The 15,483-nt window shown below is 32.8% G+C and overlaps 4 protein-coding genes across 4 annotated transcripts; 3 read left to right on the top strand and 1 right to left on the bottom strand.

Annotated features, from left to right (window-relative positions):
* LOC107644679 (extradiol ring-cleavage dioxygenase) lies at positions 2,114-4,280 on the top strand. Its single transcript, XM_016348601.2, has 3 exons — positions 2,114-2,470; positions 3,134-3,507; positions 3,781-4,280. The coding sequence occupies exons 1-3, from the start codon at positions 2,231-2,233 to the stop codon at positions 3,986-3,988; spliced, it is 822 nt and encodes a 273-aa protein (XP_016204087.1). The 5' UTR covers positions 2,114-2,230; the 3' UTR covers positions 3,989-4,280.
* LOC107644680 (extradiol ring-cleavage dioxygenase) lies at positions 5,344-7,010 on the top strand. The gene is made up of 3 exons (XM_016348602.2): positions 5,344-5,687; positions 6,042-6,415; positions 6,622-7,010. The coding sequence occupies exons 1-3, from the start codon at positions 5,451-5,453 to the stop codon at positions 6,827-6,829; spliced, it is 819 nt and encodes a 272-aa protein (XP_016204088.1). The 5' UTR covers positions 5,344-5,450; the 3' UTR covers positions 6,830-7,010.
* LOC107644678 (extradiol ring-cleavage dioxygenase) lies at positions 7,680-10,327 on the top strand. Its single transcript, XM_016348599.2, has 3 exons — positions 7,680-8,241; positions 9,474-9,844; positions 9,943-10,327. The coding sequence occupies exons 1-3, from the start codon at positions 7,867-7,869 to the stop codon at positions 10,139-10,141; spliced, it is 945 nt and encodes a 314-aa protein (XP_016204085.1). The 5' UTR covers positions 7,680-7,866; the 3' UTR covers positions 10,142-10,327.
* On the bottom strand, positions 10,601-14,404 carry LOC107644681 (vesicle transport protein SFT2B). Its single transcript, XM_016348603.2, has 6 exons — positions 14,003-14,404; positions 12,673-12,726; positions 12,322-12,395; positions 11,739-11,856; positions 11,562-11,620; positions 10,601-11,147 (listed from the first exon to the last, which is right to left on the bottom strand). The coding sequence occupies exons 1-6, from the start codon at positions 14,153-14,155 to the stop codon at positions 11,069-11,071; spliced, it is 537 nt and encodes a 178-aa protein (XP_016204089.1). The 5' UTR covers positions 14,156-14,404; the 3' UTR covers positions 10,601-11,068.

The raw sequence follows: 15,483 nt of genomic DNA, 5'->3' as shown, positions 1-15,483 counted from the left end.
CAAGCATCAAGCATGGGCTAGGGGTGCATGCATGTGTAACGCGTGGCATGCAGTCCGATTTGTGCACCTGCAATGCCTCTAATCGGATCGTCTGATTACTCTCTCTCAAATTGGACCGTTCAATTTGTTGATTAAAGATTTTGGTTAATGAATGAAAGGGATGAGGTAAGCAGCCGTAGTATACAAGCATGGGCTAGGGGTGCATGCATGTGTAACGCGTGGCATGCAGTCCGATTTGTGCACCTGCAATGCCTCTAATCGGATCGTCTGATTACTCTCTCTCAAATTGGACCGTTCAATTTGTTGATTAAAGCCGTCACATTTTGGTTAAATTTTTTGCACTCTCATAATGTAGCTATACATCATATTTGTCCCAATATTAAAAACAATTTCTGATTCTAGAGTTGAAATTTATGATTAAAAGAAAAACTTTCTACAATGTTGTATTCGAAGAAGAAAAAATATATAAAAGAGCATAGGATATAGAATGTTCGGTTTTAATGTTGGATAATGGATATTAGGACTGTCAAACGGGCTAGTTCGGCTCATTTAAGTCCGGTCTGTTAAGTCTGTGGATTAAATGGGTTGGTCTATTTAAACCCGTTTTATTTGCGGGCCAGAATTTTTTAATCCGGATCGTTTATGGTCAGTCCGACGGGATTAAACGGCCAGCCTATTTATCATTTTATTTTATTTTTTAAAAATATTTTGACAAAAATACCATTTTTAGGTCAAAAACCATTTAAAAAATAAATTTTTTAGTTGATGAGTCGAATTTTCGGGTCAGATTGGGAAAAATATTGGCTAAAAGTGTTTTTTTTTAAAAAATGTAAAAAATAAACGGACCGCCCGTTTAGCCCGCAGACTAACCCGTTTAATCCATCATTTTTTTCGGATTAATCGAGTTCAGCTCGTTTAACCCGAAATTTCAACGAGTTTAATTTTAGAGGCAAAATTCACCTATTTAAATGGATAAACAGACTGGTGATAGGTTTAGCATATAGCTAGTTTTCATTTTTTTTTTTGATAAAAAAACAAAAAAGATGGAATGTGACTATCCAAAATTGTTACCTACCGCTATGAAGGACATTTGACTCCAACGCACACGTAATCAATGACGCACCCCTAATCCGGGGTCCTCTCCAAACATGGTATATAAAGAAGATCCTATATTAATTACTTATTTTAGACACCAAAAGTTTTATATTGATATTGTTATCTTAACAATAAAATATAATTTGATAGTGAACCATTCAAATTGCCATTTCATCAAAATCTAAGATGCTATTATAGTATTATGAAAAGACAATTTGGATAAATTAGCTTAATTGTTAGTTATCAGCTTATTTTTTAGTGGTTGAAATAACTATTTTTCCCGCAGAAAGGTTTTAGTAAAAAGAAAAAAGATTTCGGATTTCTAATGATGTTAAATGTGACACATTTGATTATTAAATTAGATAGTAATATATGATACATAATATATGTATATTTCAATTTCAATTTTAATATTTTAATTTTAATTTTAATGCAATTAAAGAATGTCATGTTACACATTTTAATTGTCAAATTAGTAATTAGTCATTGATATTAATTATAATATATAAAATAGATAGAATAGTTGAAAGAATAAGAGAGATAGAGAAAGGAAGATGGAGAAGGGGGGAACTCTTTAATTTTGAAGAGAAATATTTGATTTCAACTGTAATGAATGAGTGACATGTGATACATTTTGGTTGTAAAATTGGTATGAGAGAGGGGAGAACTCTTTAATTCTTTAATTTTGGAGGAAAAGATTTAATTTCAATTGTAACGAGGAGTGACATGACATATAACACATTTTGGTTGTAAAATTATTATGGAAGAAGGAAAAATTTCTTAATTTTAGAAGGAAAGATTTTTTTTTTTGGTGACTTTAGAAGGAAAGATTTAATTCTAATTACAATTACATGTGGCACATTTTGGGTGTAAAATTAAAAATATATAATAGGATAATAGATAATAGAATCTAAAATAATAATTTCCATTAACGTGTGTTGAAATTCAACGACGGGGACGGAAAGTGGTTGGAACCTAACGTCATTAACCATAAACGATTTCTGTATATATAAGACACAGTCATCACAAAGTCATATATATTCAAAACCGAACAAAGAAAGATTGATAGAGAAGAATCCAGAAAGAAAAGATATTCATAGTTTTGATTCGTTGATTGGAAATTATAAAGAAGGTAATGGCTTTGATGAGTTTGAAGGACACTTTCTACATATCACATGGATCACCAACGTTGGCCATTGACGATTCGATTGAGATAAGGAAGGTTCTTAAATCGTGGAATCGGATTTTCCCGCAGAAACCTTCTGCCATTCTTGTTATCTCCGGTCATTGGGACACAGCAGTTCCCTCCGTCAATGTTGTTCAGAGAAACGAAACCATTTACGACTTTTATGGCTTCCCTAAACCCATGTACCAGGTTTCGCACTCTTTCTTATCTTAAAATATATATATTTTTTTTGGGGAATATAGTTGTTTAATTAGTTCATCAACTTACTTAGCTATAATTAACTTGGATTTGATTGGTTGAGTGGTTAGTTCACATGCTTAAACAAATATCGTGGTTCCAATCCTGCCTTGTGTATGGAGCTGATCTCAGATTCGCGACAGATTAGTCCTTAGGATACCGTGAGCAACCAAAAACTTACTTAGCTATGAAAAACTCTGTTGGTTATTCGAATCGGATTAGTCAAATTCCTGCAATAGGTCCAAAAATCTTAGCCAAGTGCACGAGTTAGTTGTAATTCCTATTTCTTGCATTGGAATTTGTCCGATTCTTTTATGGTAGAGACTCACGTTTAATTATTTTCATGTGAAGTTGATAATTGAGAATCATTAGATAATTGATATATTTATGAAAACTCACATGCAATTGTTTAGGATTTAGCAATATAGCTTTAAGATACTAGAAATGATTTCTTCTTGAAGATTTGCCAATGACTTTGTTGACACAATTATGTCTCAAAAGTTCGGCTTTTGGCATTTCATATGATGCTAATGCTTGTCATTTGGCATGGTTCTCGGTTATCCATGGATGATGATCTTAATCTCTTCATTGCTTATATGCTTAATTTGCCAACAGCTTAAGTATCCAGCACCTGGGGCTCCAGAGTTGGCAAGGAGGGTGAAGGAACTACTTCAAAAATCCGGTTTTGGCCGTGTCGACGAAGACAAGAGGAGAGGGCTTGATCACGGTGCTTGGGTTCCACTCTTGTTGATGTACCCCGAAGCTGATATCCCGGTATGTCAATTGTCTGTTCAATCTGATAAGGATGGGACTCATCACTATAACATGGGAAAGGCATTGACACCTCTTAAAGATGAAGGTGTGCTTATAATTGGTTCTGGAAGTGCTGTTCACAATCTGAGAGAGCTTAGAGTTCATTCCGGCAACACTGCTGTTCCCTGGGCTCTGGAATTCGATAATTGGTTGAAAAGGGCTCTTCTTGAAGGAAGGTAACTTATTTATGCTTTGATGTTCACGTTTGCTAATTGCTTGGTTGATCTTATTAAGGATGTTAACCGCAATAGTCTAATACTCTCTCCATTTCGTAACACCTCTCACTTTGGAAATTTGATATATTCATAACTCAAATATATCTTGAGAATGTACCAAATTTGACAAAGTGACAGATATCATGAATGGAGGAAAAACATTTTAAAGCTAGCAAGCATTGAATGTTGGTTCTTGATGGATTGGTTCTGAAGGCTTTTCACTTGCTTTTGTAGATATGAGGATGTAAACAATTGGGATAAGAAAGCGCCGCACGCGAAGAAGGCTCATCCATGGCCAGATCACTTTTATCCACTTCATGTTGCCATTGGTGCAGCTGGTGGAAATCCAAAGGCCAAAGTTATCCACAGCAATATCGAATTAGGATCTCTCTCCTATGCCTCTTTCCAGTTTACTGAAGTTTCCGACTCGTGTTCTGCTTAATACTTTGTAAATGCTGTTCAGTTGTTGATAATATAGTGAGAAAAATTGATGTATAACGAACTGTTTTAATAAAAGATATTTAATGATTTCCCTTTTTGAATTGAGACGATGATTGGTTCAATATTCTTTAAAAGGGTAATTAACTCTATTCTATTACACATGTGGAATTGCAGTGATGCTTGTTGTAGCATACTCTTAATGGATTAAAATCAAGGTCTGAAAGATTCATCCTTATATTTTAGTTGTGAATTATCTGCTGTCGTATAAAAACCAAATGAAGAAGATCATTGATGTATGCATATGTATCTCTTGGATGAAAATGATAACAATGTTGTTTCCTGTAATAGTCTCTGTTCAAATTAATGTGTAGTGATGAAAAAACTGTGTGATGCACCAGAACTCTTTTCTTCTCTGCTAGAGAATGGCTTGAAACTTGATGCTTTTGCCTATAGCAGATCATGCAGAAGTTCATAGCAGGCCACTTCTTTTTTCTTATTTATTTATTTATTTGTTTGTTTATTTATGTGGAAACCACATGTATTCCTAGATCAGAGGTGACCACAAAGCTACTTGTAGAGATAAAACATTTTTATGCAGAATCTGGCATCTGAAGTTAGTATTTCAATTTTCATGTTGTTTGGTCTTTCTAAGTTATGTCTCCTATACTGCATGGAATTGAATCCCCAAGAAAGCATCAAATTTGTTAAACCTGAAACTTGATTGTGTAGAGCTGTTATGACTTATGAGGATAAGATGTGTATATTTTGGGTAAATGTGTGATATACTTTTCTTTTCCTAATAAGTAATTTAGTATCCTTTAGAAAAGACTTGCAAAAATAATTACTAATATATATTGAGGTATATCATATGTATTATCATTTTATCTTTCAGAATCTCAATGTAATTTATCATTTAAATTTTTTTTTTTTTAAAGAAAACTTGACTTTGTTATGTTTTTCCTATTTCACAGTATTAGATTATAAGAGTTTTAATTTGATCTACTCTGTTTTTCAATGTTAAACCAAGCTAGAAAAATATGCTTGAATTTGTAGATTTGATTTTGAGTGGTGTGTCATCAAAATGGGTCTAGTTTTTCTTTTGTATTTATCATATGATATATTGACAATTAACTTATTTGATATTACTTTTATATTTAAATGGTAAAAACTAAAAAATAACAAAGAAGTCAACATTTTTCCTTTTCTGGTGTTCTACACTTTTACTGTTGTTACCAGAATCCTATGTAGTATTTTAGATACACAGCAAGATAAGTTTTTTTATATGTCATAGTTTTAAATAAAAGTAGCTAAAAATACATATTTTAATTCTTAAAATTTTTCTATTTTTTTTTATAAAATCTTTGTATTCTCTCTGAAGATTCTCTCATTATTATAAGTTGAACCTTGCATCATCTAACCAACCAACCAACAAAGAAGAAAGAAGAAGAGAGCCATCATCAATCATGGCTTTGAGTTTGAAGGAAACTTTCTATATATCTCATGGATCACCCTTGTTGGCCATTGATGATTCAATTGAGATAAGAAAGGTGCTCAAATCATGGAAGAACATCTTCCCTCAGACTCCCTCTGCCATTCTCATCATCTCTGCTCATTGGGACACTCGTGTTCCATCTGTCAACATTGTTGAGAGGAATGACACCATTCATGACTTTTATGGATTCCCTAAACCTCTCTACCAGGTTTCTTTCCTTTAGATTCATTCATTTCCTTCTTTGTCATCCTTCTTATGCAAAGTTTCATTAGATTGAACTTGTTCGAATCGGATTAGTCAAAGTCTTGGTTATATAGTCTCTGGATGTCAGTGGGAAAGACCAAACAATCTTTTAAGTCTTGAACAGATTTAGAATACTCAGTTGTTCTTTTTTCAGAAATGATTGAAAATTTGGTATCTTTTTGTGATGGGGAATCTTAGCTCTTAATCTTAACCATGTTATGTTTTTGGCTCCTTTTGAAGGATACTACAAAGTAGAACAATTTTTGGTCATAGTTCTTGGTTAGCCATGAATTGATCTTAATCTTCTGTTGGCATATAGATTAAGTATCCAGCACCAGGAGCTCCACAACTTGCAAGGAAGGTAAGAGATCTACTTCAAAAATCCGGCTTCAGCGCGGTGGAAGAAGACAGAAGGAGGGGGCTAGATCATGGTGCTTGGGTTCCATTGATGTTGATGTACCCGGAAGCCAGCATTCCGGTATGTCAGTTATCTGTTCAATCTCATATGGATGGAACTCATCACTATAACATGGGAAAAGCATTGTCTTCTCTTAAAGATGAAGGTGTTCTTATAATTGGTTCTGGAAGTGCAGTTCATAATTTGAGAGAGTTAATTAGAGATGGAAGCAGTGATGTCTTTCCATGGGCTCAGGAATTTGATGATTGGTTGAAAACAACTCTTCTTCAACGAAGGTACCCTTTTCTATGTAATTGTTTACATGTGAAGTTGATAACTTAAAACCAGAAGATAATTTGACATATTTGACTAAATTATTATCTAACAGTCTTAATTATCAACTTACTTTTAGAAATTTGTTACCTTCACTGTTGAAGGTATCTTGATGCAAATTATGTCTAAATACATTGAATTATGAATTTACTAAATTTTGATATTTTAGATATGATGATATAAACCATTGGGATAAGAAAGCACCGCAGCCGAAAAAGGCTCATCCGTCGCCGGAGCACTTTTATCCGCTCCATGTTGCCATTGGTGCTGCCGGTGGGAATCCGACGGCCAAAGTTGTTCACAGTAATATTGAAATGGGATGTCTCTCTTATTCATCTTACCAGTTTAATGAAGTTCCTGGCTCTTGCTCTTCTTAATAGTGTTGATTGGGAACTGACTTATCTACGTGTGATTTAATTTAAGGAACTGACTTATGTAATAAATTGTGTTTGGATGGACTTTTTTCATTGTGTGTATTTTAATCCATGAAATAATCTTACCTAATAGAATAAAATGCTATTGTTGTCGCTAATATTTTTTGTTTTATGTAATTTAATTTATACATTTATTAGCTAGTGGGATAAGATTTCGGTGTTGTTAACGTTATCATGCAAATTTGATAAAGAAATCTTATTTGTTTTCTTCTCCTCGATATGTAATGTTGTTGATATTTTGACATGTATTTTCCTTTACTTATTAGAAGAAGCTAAATAGAAGTTTTTCATTGTTGCACAATTTTTTTTCCAATGTATTATCATCTTATTTGTCAGAAAGCATTTTGGTTGAACGAAAAAATAAATAAATAAATCAAGGGGAAAAAACAGGGGTGATTGTTACATAAAATACTTATGCTGTGATATTACTAAGAGTATAACTATTTTCTTATAAAATTTCTTAGAACCGCATGATAAACATAAGGGTTATGTTATTTGTACACCAAAATTAGTTACTAAAGTCAGCCACCAGTATAAAATACATACTAAAATATAAATACACATTGAAAATAAATTAAACCATACATGTATTTATACATAAATACATTGGTGGCTGATTTTAGTATACAAATAGCATTTTCTGATTAAATTATAATGTGTAAGATAGTGTGATCTATCTTTAGTGCCAATACATCAAAATATAAAAAATAATGTTTATTATAATTATATGAATTAATTTGTCTATAATGATGGCTGGCCGGTCCATATTGAAAATTACTCCCTAGAAAGAGTCATCACAACATCAATGATGGCCAATAGAATCATTAAGAAAATTATTGGTCAAATGTCAAAAGCAAAAACACTGAGGATTTAAGCTATAATTATATAAGATATGAATACAATTACAAAGTGCTTACATTTATATATACATAATTCCTTCATTCTTTTGCTTATCTCTTTCTAGATAGCTTGTATTTTCAATGAACAAGATCTTTAGATTGTGTTACACTTCTAGTAATTCTACACCAAAGAAAGAAATGATGAATAAAGAAAGTGGTGATTCCAATGATACAACAATAGAAGAAGTGGAAGAGAATAACAGCAATAACAATGTTATGGGGTTGATGAGAATGAGAGAAACATTCTACATATCACATGGATCACCAGAACTTGCCATAGATGAGTCAATCCCTGCATGGAAGTTCTTGAAGTCATGGAAGGAGGTTTGTCCCCAAACACCCTCTTCCATCCTCATCATCTCCGGCCACTGGGACACCGATGTCCCCACGGTCAACATCGTTGACCGCCACGAAACCATTTATGACTTCTATGGTTTTCCAAGGGCCATGTACAAGGTTAGTCTCTTCTTCATGTTTTGATGAGTTTGATTTTATTTTCATACTTCTCTAATAACTTCAATGATTCATGTTGAAATTAAGTTCCTTATTTCTTATGATAGATTTTTATGATGAGAATGAAAGATGAACGAATATTTTGGTAGTAGTGTTATTTGTATATAATATTTTTTAACAATTATATCGACATATTTTTAAATTGATCAAATAAAACGTATATTCTATCTAACAGTAAATAAAATTGTGTGAATGGAATCCCACAAATATTACATGAAATTCTAAAGAATTCAATGAATTTGGTCAAAATGTGCCAGCTTACATAAAGTTGGTCTGCATAAGCATATGAATATCAATAAGCGAATTGCTTTAATTTTTAAAACTATTTACGATTTTACGTTATATAAAGTAATTGGCCAAAAAACAATAAAATAATAAAACACGCTTTGTTCGTGTTGGCATAATAGCATGTGAATATGTGATGTGAAGCAAAAATCAAGATATAATAATAAAAAAAAAACAAATAAAAATAAACATAAACAAAAACATAAAATTAAATGCTTCCTTGGCGCTTGTTTTATCGCTTCCATTTCTGACTTTGATTTTTTTGCTAAACTTCATATAATAATCATATGTTCACGACTTCACGCCAACGACTTCCTACTACTGCTGATTAAATATTTGTGGTAGTTTTTTTGAGGTGTTAACGTTTTTGTACCACCACAAATCCAAAATACGTAAAATTGTATACTACAAGGCTTATACATTGAATATTCTATGCCATAAAAAATGTCCTAGAGATCATCGGTACATGATTATAATGGCAGTTGGCACAAACAATGCAAGGAAGCTGTATGCTAATTTAATTTAAAATCATGATTAGGAGGTTGATTAATTAATACATATTCTCTGCTTCACTTTTAAGTGAGTATCAAGAAATTCTTAAATAATTTTAGAGCATCACTTAAATATGGTTACAACTAATAAGAAGATGACTATTTAAGATATAGTTCATCATTAACTTAAACTCTTATTTTAAATAGAGTTTTTCTTTAGTTGTGAGTATAATATATATAAAAACAAAAAAAATCAGTAAAAACAAAATTTTATTTTCTATTTTACTTTCTATTTACAAAATTAAGAAAATAAACAATATCGAAAAATAAAAACATAATGCAAAGTTTGTTAGAATAACTCAAATAGAGCTGTCATATTGAGTAACTGTTGCAAAGCAGATCAAGTATCCAGCACCAGGGGCACCAGAATTGGCTAAGAGGGTGAAAGAACTACTAACATCAGCCGGGTTCAGCCGTGTGAAGGAGGACCGGAGGCGGGGGCTTGACCACGGCGCTTGGGTGCCTCTCTTCTTGATGTATCCGGAGGCAGACATTCCAGTGTGCCAACTCTCTGTCTCAACAGGCAGAGGTGCAACTTACCACTACAACATGGGGAAGGCATTGGCATCTCTCAAGGATGAAGGTGTTCTTATCATTGGCTCTGGGAGTGCCACCCATAACCTCAGGGCAATCGCGCCTCGGAATACCCCTCCAGCTCCCTGGGCTTCAGCATTCATGTCCTGGTTGAAAACCTCTCTTCTTGATGGAAGGTATCTAATCCTTTCAACTAGCTCAACACTTTTTTTTTCTATCTTATGTCTGTTAATATAATAAGTGCTTGCTTTGCAATTCCATGGCTGTAACACAGATTTGAGGATGTAAATGAGTACGAAGAGAAGGCACCATATGCAAAAATGGCTCATCCATGGCCGGATCATTTCTTCCCATTGCATGTGGCAATGGGGGCTGCTGGTGAAAAAGCAAAGGCCAAGGTTATCCATGACAGTTGGGATGGTGGTTCTATGTCTTATGCTTCTTTTGGTTTTACAGCTGCTGATACCATTTGAAACATTCATATTTGTTGGATCTCCTGGATTTCTAGTCTTATTATAGCAAAAAAAATATTCATTGTTACAATTGTACATCAAACTGTAGTTCATTGTCCATTAATCTTATGCTTCTTTAATGTGTATTTCGAATTCTTATAAACATTAAGTAATTACAATTTTTATTTAATACTTTATTTTTAATATTACATTTTTCAAAATTGTAATGTAAAGACACCTGATCTCTTAATTCCATGCAATCAATTGCAGAGAGTTATTATTTAAAATTTAATTTTGATTCACTCTAAGCAAAAATAACTACATTAAAATTAATATGAGAAATGTAAAATGACCAATAATATTTTTCCTTTGTATGTCTTATATTTGAATCAACACTAGCCAATTCTCTATTTTCTTCCTACTAAAAATATTGACTTTCTAGTAGTCTCCGAAACATGCATATAAAGAAAAGGTTTGAAATTGTGTAATGCATGCATGAAAATGCAAAACATATATTCAAGATTCTCAAACGTCAGCTATTACGAACAAAATTGTGGTATATGAGGCCTCTAAAATACATCTCCCCTTTTTAACTTTCGAATAAAAGGTTGCACACTGAAACATGGTTTTCCCTCAAGCAGCATGTGGATTTGAAGTTCCAACATGAAATTGGGGATAAAACAGTCAGGAGAGGGCAAAGTTAGGATAAACGAAATCTTTATATTAGCCCATACACAGTACACGACAAATGCACATGATTTTACTTGTTACTTTCAAGTGGAACCTAATCCTCCATGGAGGTGCAAGCAATTCAGAATCACCAATCCGTTCATTGTATTTCAGACTCGCAGTTCAGCAGCCAAAATCCCTTTCCTTTGGATAACAAATATATTGAGAGGGGTTCAATGCGATTCATTTGACAAGGCTATTGTGGCTTCAGTGTAAGATCTAAAACTCAGTATCGAAGCATGAAACCATGATTTTAGAAACCATGGATCTAGCAAAAGGGATGTAGCTCAAGCTATACCTGTCAATCAAAATATCAGAAAATAGTCAGTTTTACAAGAGAGTAACAGAGATGAGGCCATAATAGAATCATATTGCATCCAATAAATTGAAATGGCCAAACAAAGGGTGATGCACACGTTAGATTTTTATTCTTTTCCCCCCAGTGTACTTTGGCTGAGTTAAACCATATCACGTTAATTAGAGAGGACCCAAGCCATTTCAAATAAAAACAGGTCTTTTGTTAACTCCATAGATTTTCAGAATCTCTTTTTTGCTAGTGCCAGAAACCAGAAAAGTTGCCAATTGAACTTATCTAGAAGTCTCCCCACAATTGACTCGCACATACAGCACATGTATTTAATGGACTTAAACAGAAGAAAATATAAAAATAAGTTACATGGAAGGCATTTGGAAACTATAAAATATGACGTACCAAATCAGTGCTCCAAACTCCAAAATAATTGCCAGAAGTGTTAGCAACTTGTTATGAACCTGCTCAGTGCAAAACCAATAAGATGAAATGCCATTTAATAAAAAGAACGTTTTTCCTTTCCTTTTGGTTTTTTCAGTGCGGAAATAGAAGAATCTAAAGAGATGCACTTTTACTTACATATAGAGCACAGAACAAAGCAATGATCATACTTGCAATGTATATGGCTGTGGCATAGATACGAACAGGATCAAGCATCATTGTGAATTGCCGTTTAGGACCAATGAGGAAGGCTGTGCTGCCATCATAAAAGACTCCAACTTATCATTTGAAGAAATCAAAACAACTATTACACCAAATTTAACAGAACATAAATAAACAAAAGCCATCCACACTTTTTTGGCTGTAAATTATTGTCAATGTTAATTTAAAATGTTAAACACTTATGGATTAAGATGAAAGAATAAGGTGTAACAAGAAAACAGTTAATTTAGTAATAAATACAAAGAGGGACATGGGCATCAATTCCTCAAATGATGAGAGAAGGCAGAGTATACATTCAAGGCACGTATGGGGAAACTATCATTATAAGACCAGCAATCCCTCAACACTGATCAATCTAGCTACTTACAGCAACTATACAAGAACAACACAAGATTAGATGCACATTATAATGAATGTCAAACCACTAAGAGAGGGAGGAAGGAGGGGGGGTTCAAGAATCACTGAATCAGTCATTATCCAGCTCCAAAACAGTCAATACCTTCCAAGTGAAAGCAAATTGCCAAGAGTGAATGCTACCGCAAACTTGATTGGTTTGAGAAAAACAAGCATTGACTGTACAATGGTAAGAATAAATGACACTACATTAGTTTCTAGCCATGTAGTCAAATATAAGTTGGAGATAAAAACCTAAGATTATACAGAAAGTACCGAAAGAATCATAGTTGTATTCTTCTCTTTGGTTTTTTTTTTAATAATAAGATTCTTTTATAGTTCAAAAAGAAAAGGATACAACAAAAGGTTTCATTATGAAGAATAATTTGCACTAAACCAAAAGCTAATATATAGCAGAAGTTCTAATTAGAAAGAAAAATCATGCTTATAGACTTACCAATAGTGTAAAAGTTAATCCAGCCGAAAAGCATATTGCAAAACCATATAACCTCTGCTCATAAACAGAGAGCTTATTAGTCCAACAGTTCACATATAGAAAGCTTACCGAGTGAAAACAACACAGGTTTTAAGATGACAAAGATTTCCAGTAAGGAAGAAAACTAGAGGAGGTTGACTCGTTGACACATAATGACATGTTTCAATACAAAATTAAAACAATACAGAAACAATAGCAACAGATTAGGATAAGACAAACATCAGCTTAAAGGGTTAACAGATCCACTACTCCTGTGGTTCTAATGGGAAAAATCAACAAAATTGGTGCTACATTGCATAAAGTCCTAACAAACCAATCTCCCACAATAAAAGTAATCTGAATGGGAAACAAATTCATTATTCAAAAGTCCTGTATATGTAATTCTTGACCCAAACAATAATATTCATCACCTTAGAAACACAATCCATCAAAATTATCTCTGCTTAGTAACAAAGTCACATCTTACAACACAAACAAGCCTCAAAGTTATACTATACCACTCTTATATAACCTGTATAACTCATAAGTATTCATACCAATAACAAAAGTACTGCATTCATGACTCGTCCAATTCATAGATTTCCTAAGAAATATTTCCCAAAGCATTTTGGTGAAGATATTCATAATTTCTCTACAAACGACCCGCCAACAATTTTCACGCATCACCTAAACTCCAGCATAAATTATCTTCTAACAACACAAAATTCAACACATAACATTTCTAGAACAAAAAGGATATCTCAAGTACCCAGTCGCCATGTCACTTGATTAATTTCCCAATATGATATCGTCCAAGGACAAAAACACAGCAACATCTTCTTCCTTAAAGCAACACTGACCATGCAATTCTCTACCTCTATATTGCATCCAGCTCATTCATAATTAAAGCATTGAAGACCAACCGAAATCTCACTGAGATTAACTCCCTAAGTAGAGCAACCTTTCTCGTCCAACGACACTCAGATCCACAATTTCCATGCCATCTATCTACTAAATCAACACTACACACACATCCAAATATAACAACAGTAAAATTAAGCTAAAATATCAAATCCTCTGAACGTTGAAAATGACACAAATGCATAATCACACGCTACGAGATCGCAATGTCAAAAATGCCACAACTGAAGCACAGATCCAGCTAACACTTACATTTCGGAAATCGAATAATCAAATTTCACTCGATTTTTTCCCTTCTATTTTCCTTTCTCAGCTCATAATACGTTGTTTTATCTCACACACAAAAAAACAAGCAACCAAAAACGGTTGAATCGAAACTCGAAAGGAATACCTGTTTGGTGGACAAGGTGCAGTTGCGGTTGAATTCGTCCATGAATGCGTAAGAGCTGCTGTCGTCCAATGCAGTAGCTCGCTGCTCTTCGTCTTCGACTTCCATTCCTACCATGATCTTCACTTTCTCGAAGGCTCTGTTCATCGTTTCCATCGTGTTCTCTTCCTCTATCTAACACACTTTCTCGAGAAACAAAAGGAAAATACACCACACAGTTGCTGAGGCACTTTAAATTGCTTCAATTTTCAGAAATTCGTTTCGGAAGTTCGTTCGATGGAGACATCGCAACCACACCACTTCACTGAAACTAAGCTCATGTGGACGAAGACCTTTCTCTCCTCATCGTATTTTTTTTTTTCCTTTGAGAAAACTTTGGAATTTGGAGTAATCTGAGATATCTAGGCCTGAGTTCAAAGCCTATAACTAAGCCCAAAACATTTGTTTCGAGAAGAAGTATGATTTAAAAAAAAAACAAATAAGTCCAGGCTTATTAATTCAAAGACAAATAAATTTTTGATAAATTAAAAATATAAAAACGTCTTTTACCTTTTAAATTACGGTATTTAAGTTTTTTCAAAAAATTTATTTATTGGACAAAAAAATTTAAATGTCTAGTTTTCTTGATTCAATTTCATTAATCATTCGTCAAGATTCAATTCATAATTACAGATGAATATAGAAGGGTTTCATTAAGGGTTTCATTTTTTTAAATCCCTATTAAAATTGACAGTAGCAGGATAAATTTGGATAACTATATTTATAGTTGGTTTCTAAATAATTCGTTAACATCCAATATCTAGTATCACGTATACATGTATTTCTTCTATACCATAAACCAATTGTTCGTGTAAGGATGATAAAAAGTTTAAGACATCTCTTATTATTTTTCAATATGAAAAAGTAATAAGAATTCAAAATGAAAAAGGTCTTCTTATTCATATTTTAGAAGGTAAAAGATGTTTTTATATTTTCAATTAGTCAATAACTTATTTGTCTTTAAATTAAAAAAAATTAAGAATGGATTTTTTTTAATTGAGGTAATAAGAATGTTAAAATGTAATATAATCCACAACTGAAACAATAAAAATTTCAATTAAATCCAGTCTTAGTTAAAACTAAATGCTTTCAATAAGAAAATTGGTTAAAGTTAGTTTGAACTACTTGAGTAAATTAAATCTTACTCTTAATAAAAATAGATTGAATTTAAACTGAGCATAAAATAAAATTTTCTTGACGAGATTCTCTCTAAAAATATTTTTGGAGTCTCTAACGGAATCATTACTAAATTTTTCTTTTGTTAGATTCAGTTTTTATAAGAGATGACGTTTTATGTATGTACTATTTAATGATGATAAGTAACAATATTTTGAATAATTATTAGATTCTAGCCTATTTTATTCACTTAAAACAATATATTATAATATTTTTAATGAATTTATGTATAACAAAGAAGTTATTTTAATGTTTCATGACGCTTATAT

The sequence above is a fragment of the Arachis ipaensis genome, chromosome B05, assembly GCF_000816755.2.
Source record: "Arachis ipaensis cultivar K30076 chromosome B05, Araip1.1, whole genome shotgun sequence".
Lineage (NCBI taxonomy): Eukaryota > Viridiplantae > Streptophyta > Magnoliopsida > Fabales > Fabaceae > Arachis > Arachis ipaensis.
This window is presented reverse-complemented; position numbering and strand designations above follow the sequence as displayed.

What these genes read in the sequence shown, in the direction of transcription:
- LOC107644679 (XM_016348601.2), top strand. Translation starts at nt 2,231, where the DNA reads ATGGCTTTGATGAGTTTGAAGGACACTTTCTACATATCACATGGATCA. An exon ending in TCCCTAAACCCATGTACCAG is followed by an intron (nt 2,471 to 3,133) that starts GTTTCGCACTCT and finishes ATTTGCCAACAG; the next exon opens with CTTAAGTATCCAGCACCTGG. An exon ending in AGGGCTCTTCTTGAAGGAAG is followed by an intron (nt 3,508 to 3,780) that starts GTAACTTATTTA and finishes TTGCTTTTGTAG; the next exon opens with ATATGAGGATGTAAACAATT.
- LOC107644680 (XM_016348602.2), top strand. Translation starts at nt 5,451, where the DNA reads ATGGCTTTGAGTTTGAAGGAAACTTTCTATATATCTCATGGATCACCC. An exon ending in TCCCTAAACCTCTCTACCAG is followed by an intron (nt 5,688 to 6,041) that starts GTTTCTTTCCTT and finishes GTTGGCATATAG; the next exon opens with ATTAAGTATCCAGCACCAGG. An exon ending in ACAACTCTTCTTCAACGAAG is followed by an intron (nt 6,416 to 6,621) that starts GTACCCTTTTCT and finishes TTGATATTTTAG; the next exon opens with ATATGATGATATAAACCATT.
- LOC107644678 (XM_016348599.2), top strand. Translation starts at nt 7,867, where the DNA reads ATGAACAAGATCTTTAGATTGTGTTACACTTCTAGTAATTCTACACCA. An exon ending in TTCCAAGGGCCATGTACAAG is followed by an intron (nt 8,242 to 9,473) that starts GTTAGTCTCTTC and finishes GTTGCAAAGCAG; the next exon opens with ATCAAGTATCCAGCACCAGG. An exon ending in ACCTCTCTTCTTGATGGAAG is followed by an intron (nt 9,845 to 9,942) that starts GTATCTAATCCT and finishes GCTGTAACACAG; the next exon opens with ATTTGAGGATGTAAATGAGT.
- LOC107644681 (XM_016348603.2), bottom strand. Translation starts at nt 14,155, where the DNA reads ATGGAAACGATGAACAGAGCCTTCGAGAAAGTGAAGATCATGGTAGGA. An exon ending in GATTAACTTTTACACTATTG is followed by an intron (nt 12,396 to 12,672) that starts GTAAGTCTATAA and finishes ACCATTGTACAG; the next exon opens with TCAATGCTTGTTTTTCTCAA. An exon ending in CTTTGTTCTGTGCTCTATAT is followed by an intron (nt 11,621 to 11,738) that starts GTAAGTAAAAGT and finishes TGCACTGAGCAG; the next exon opens with GTTCATAACAAGTTGCTAAC.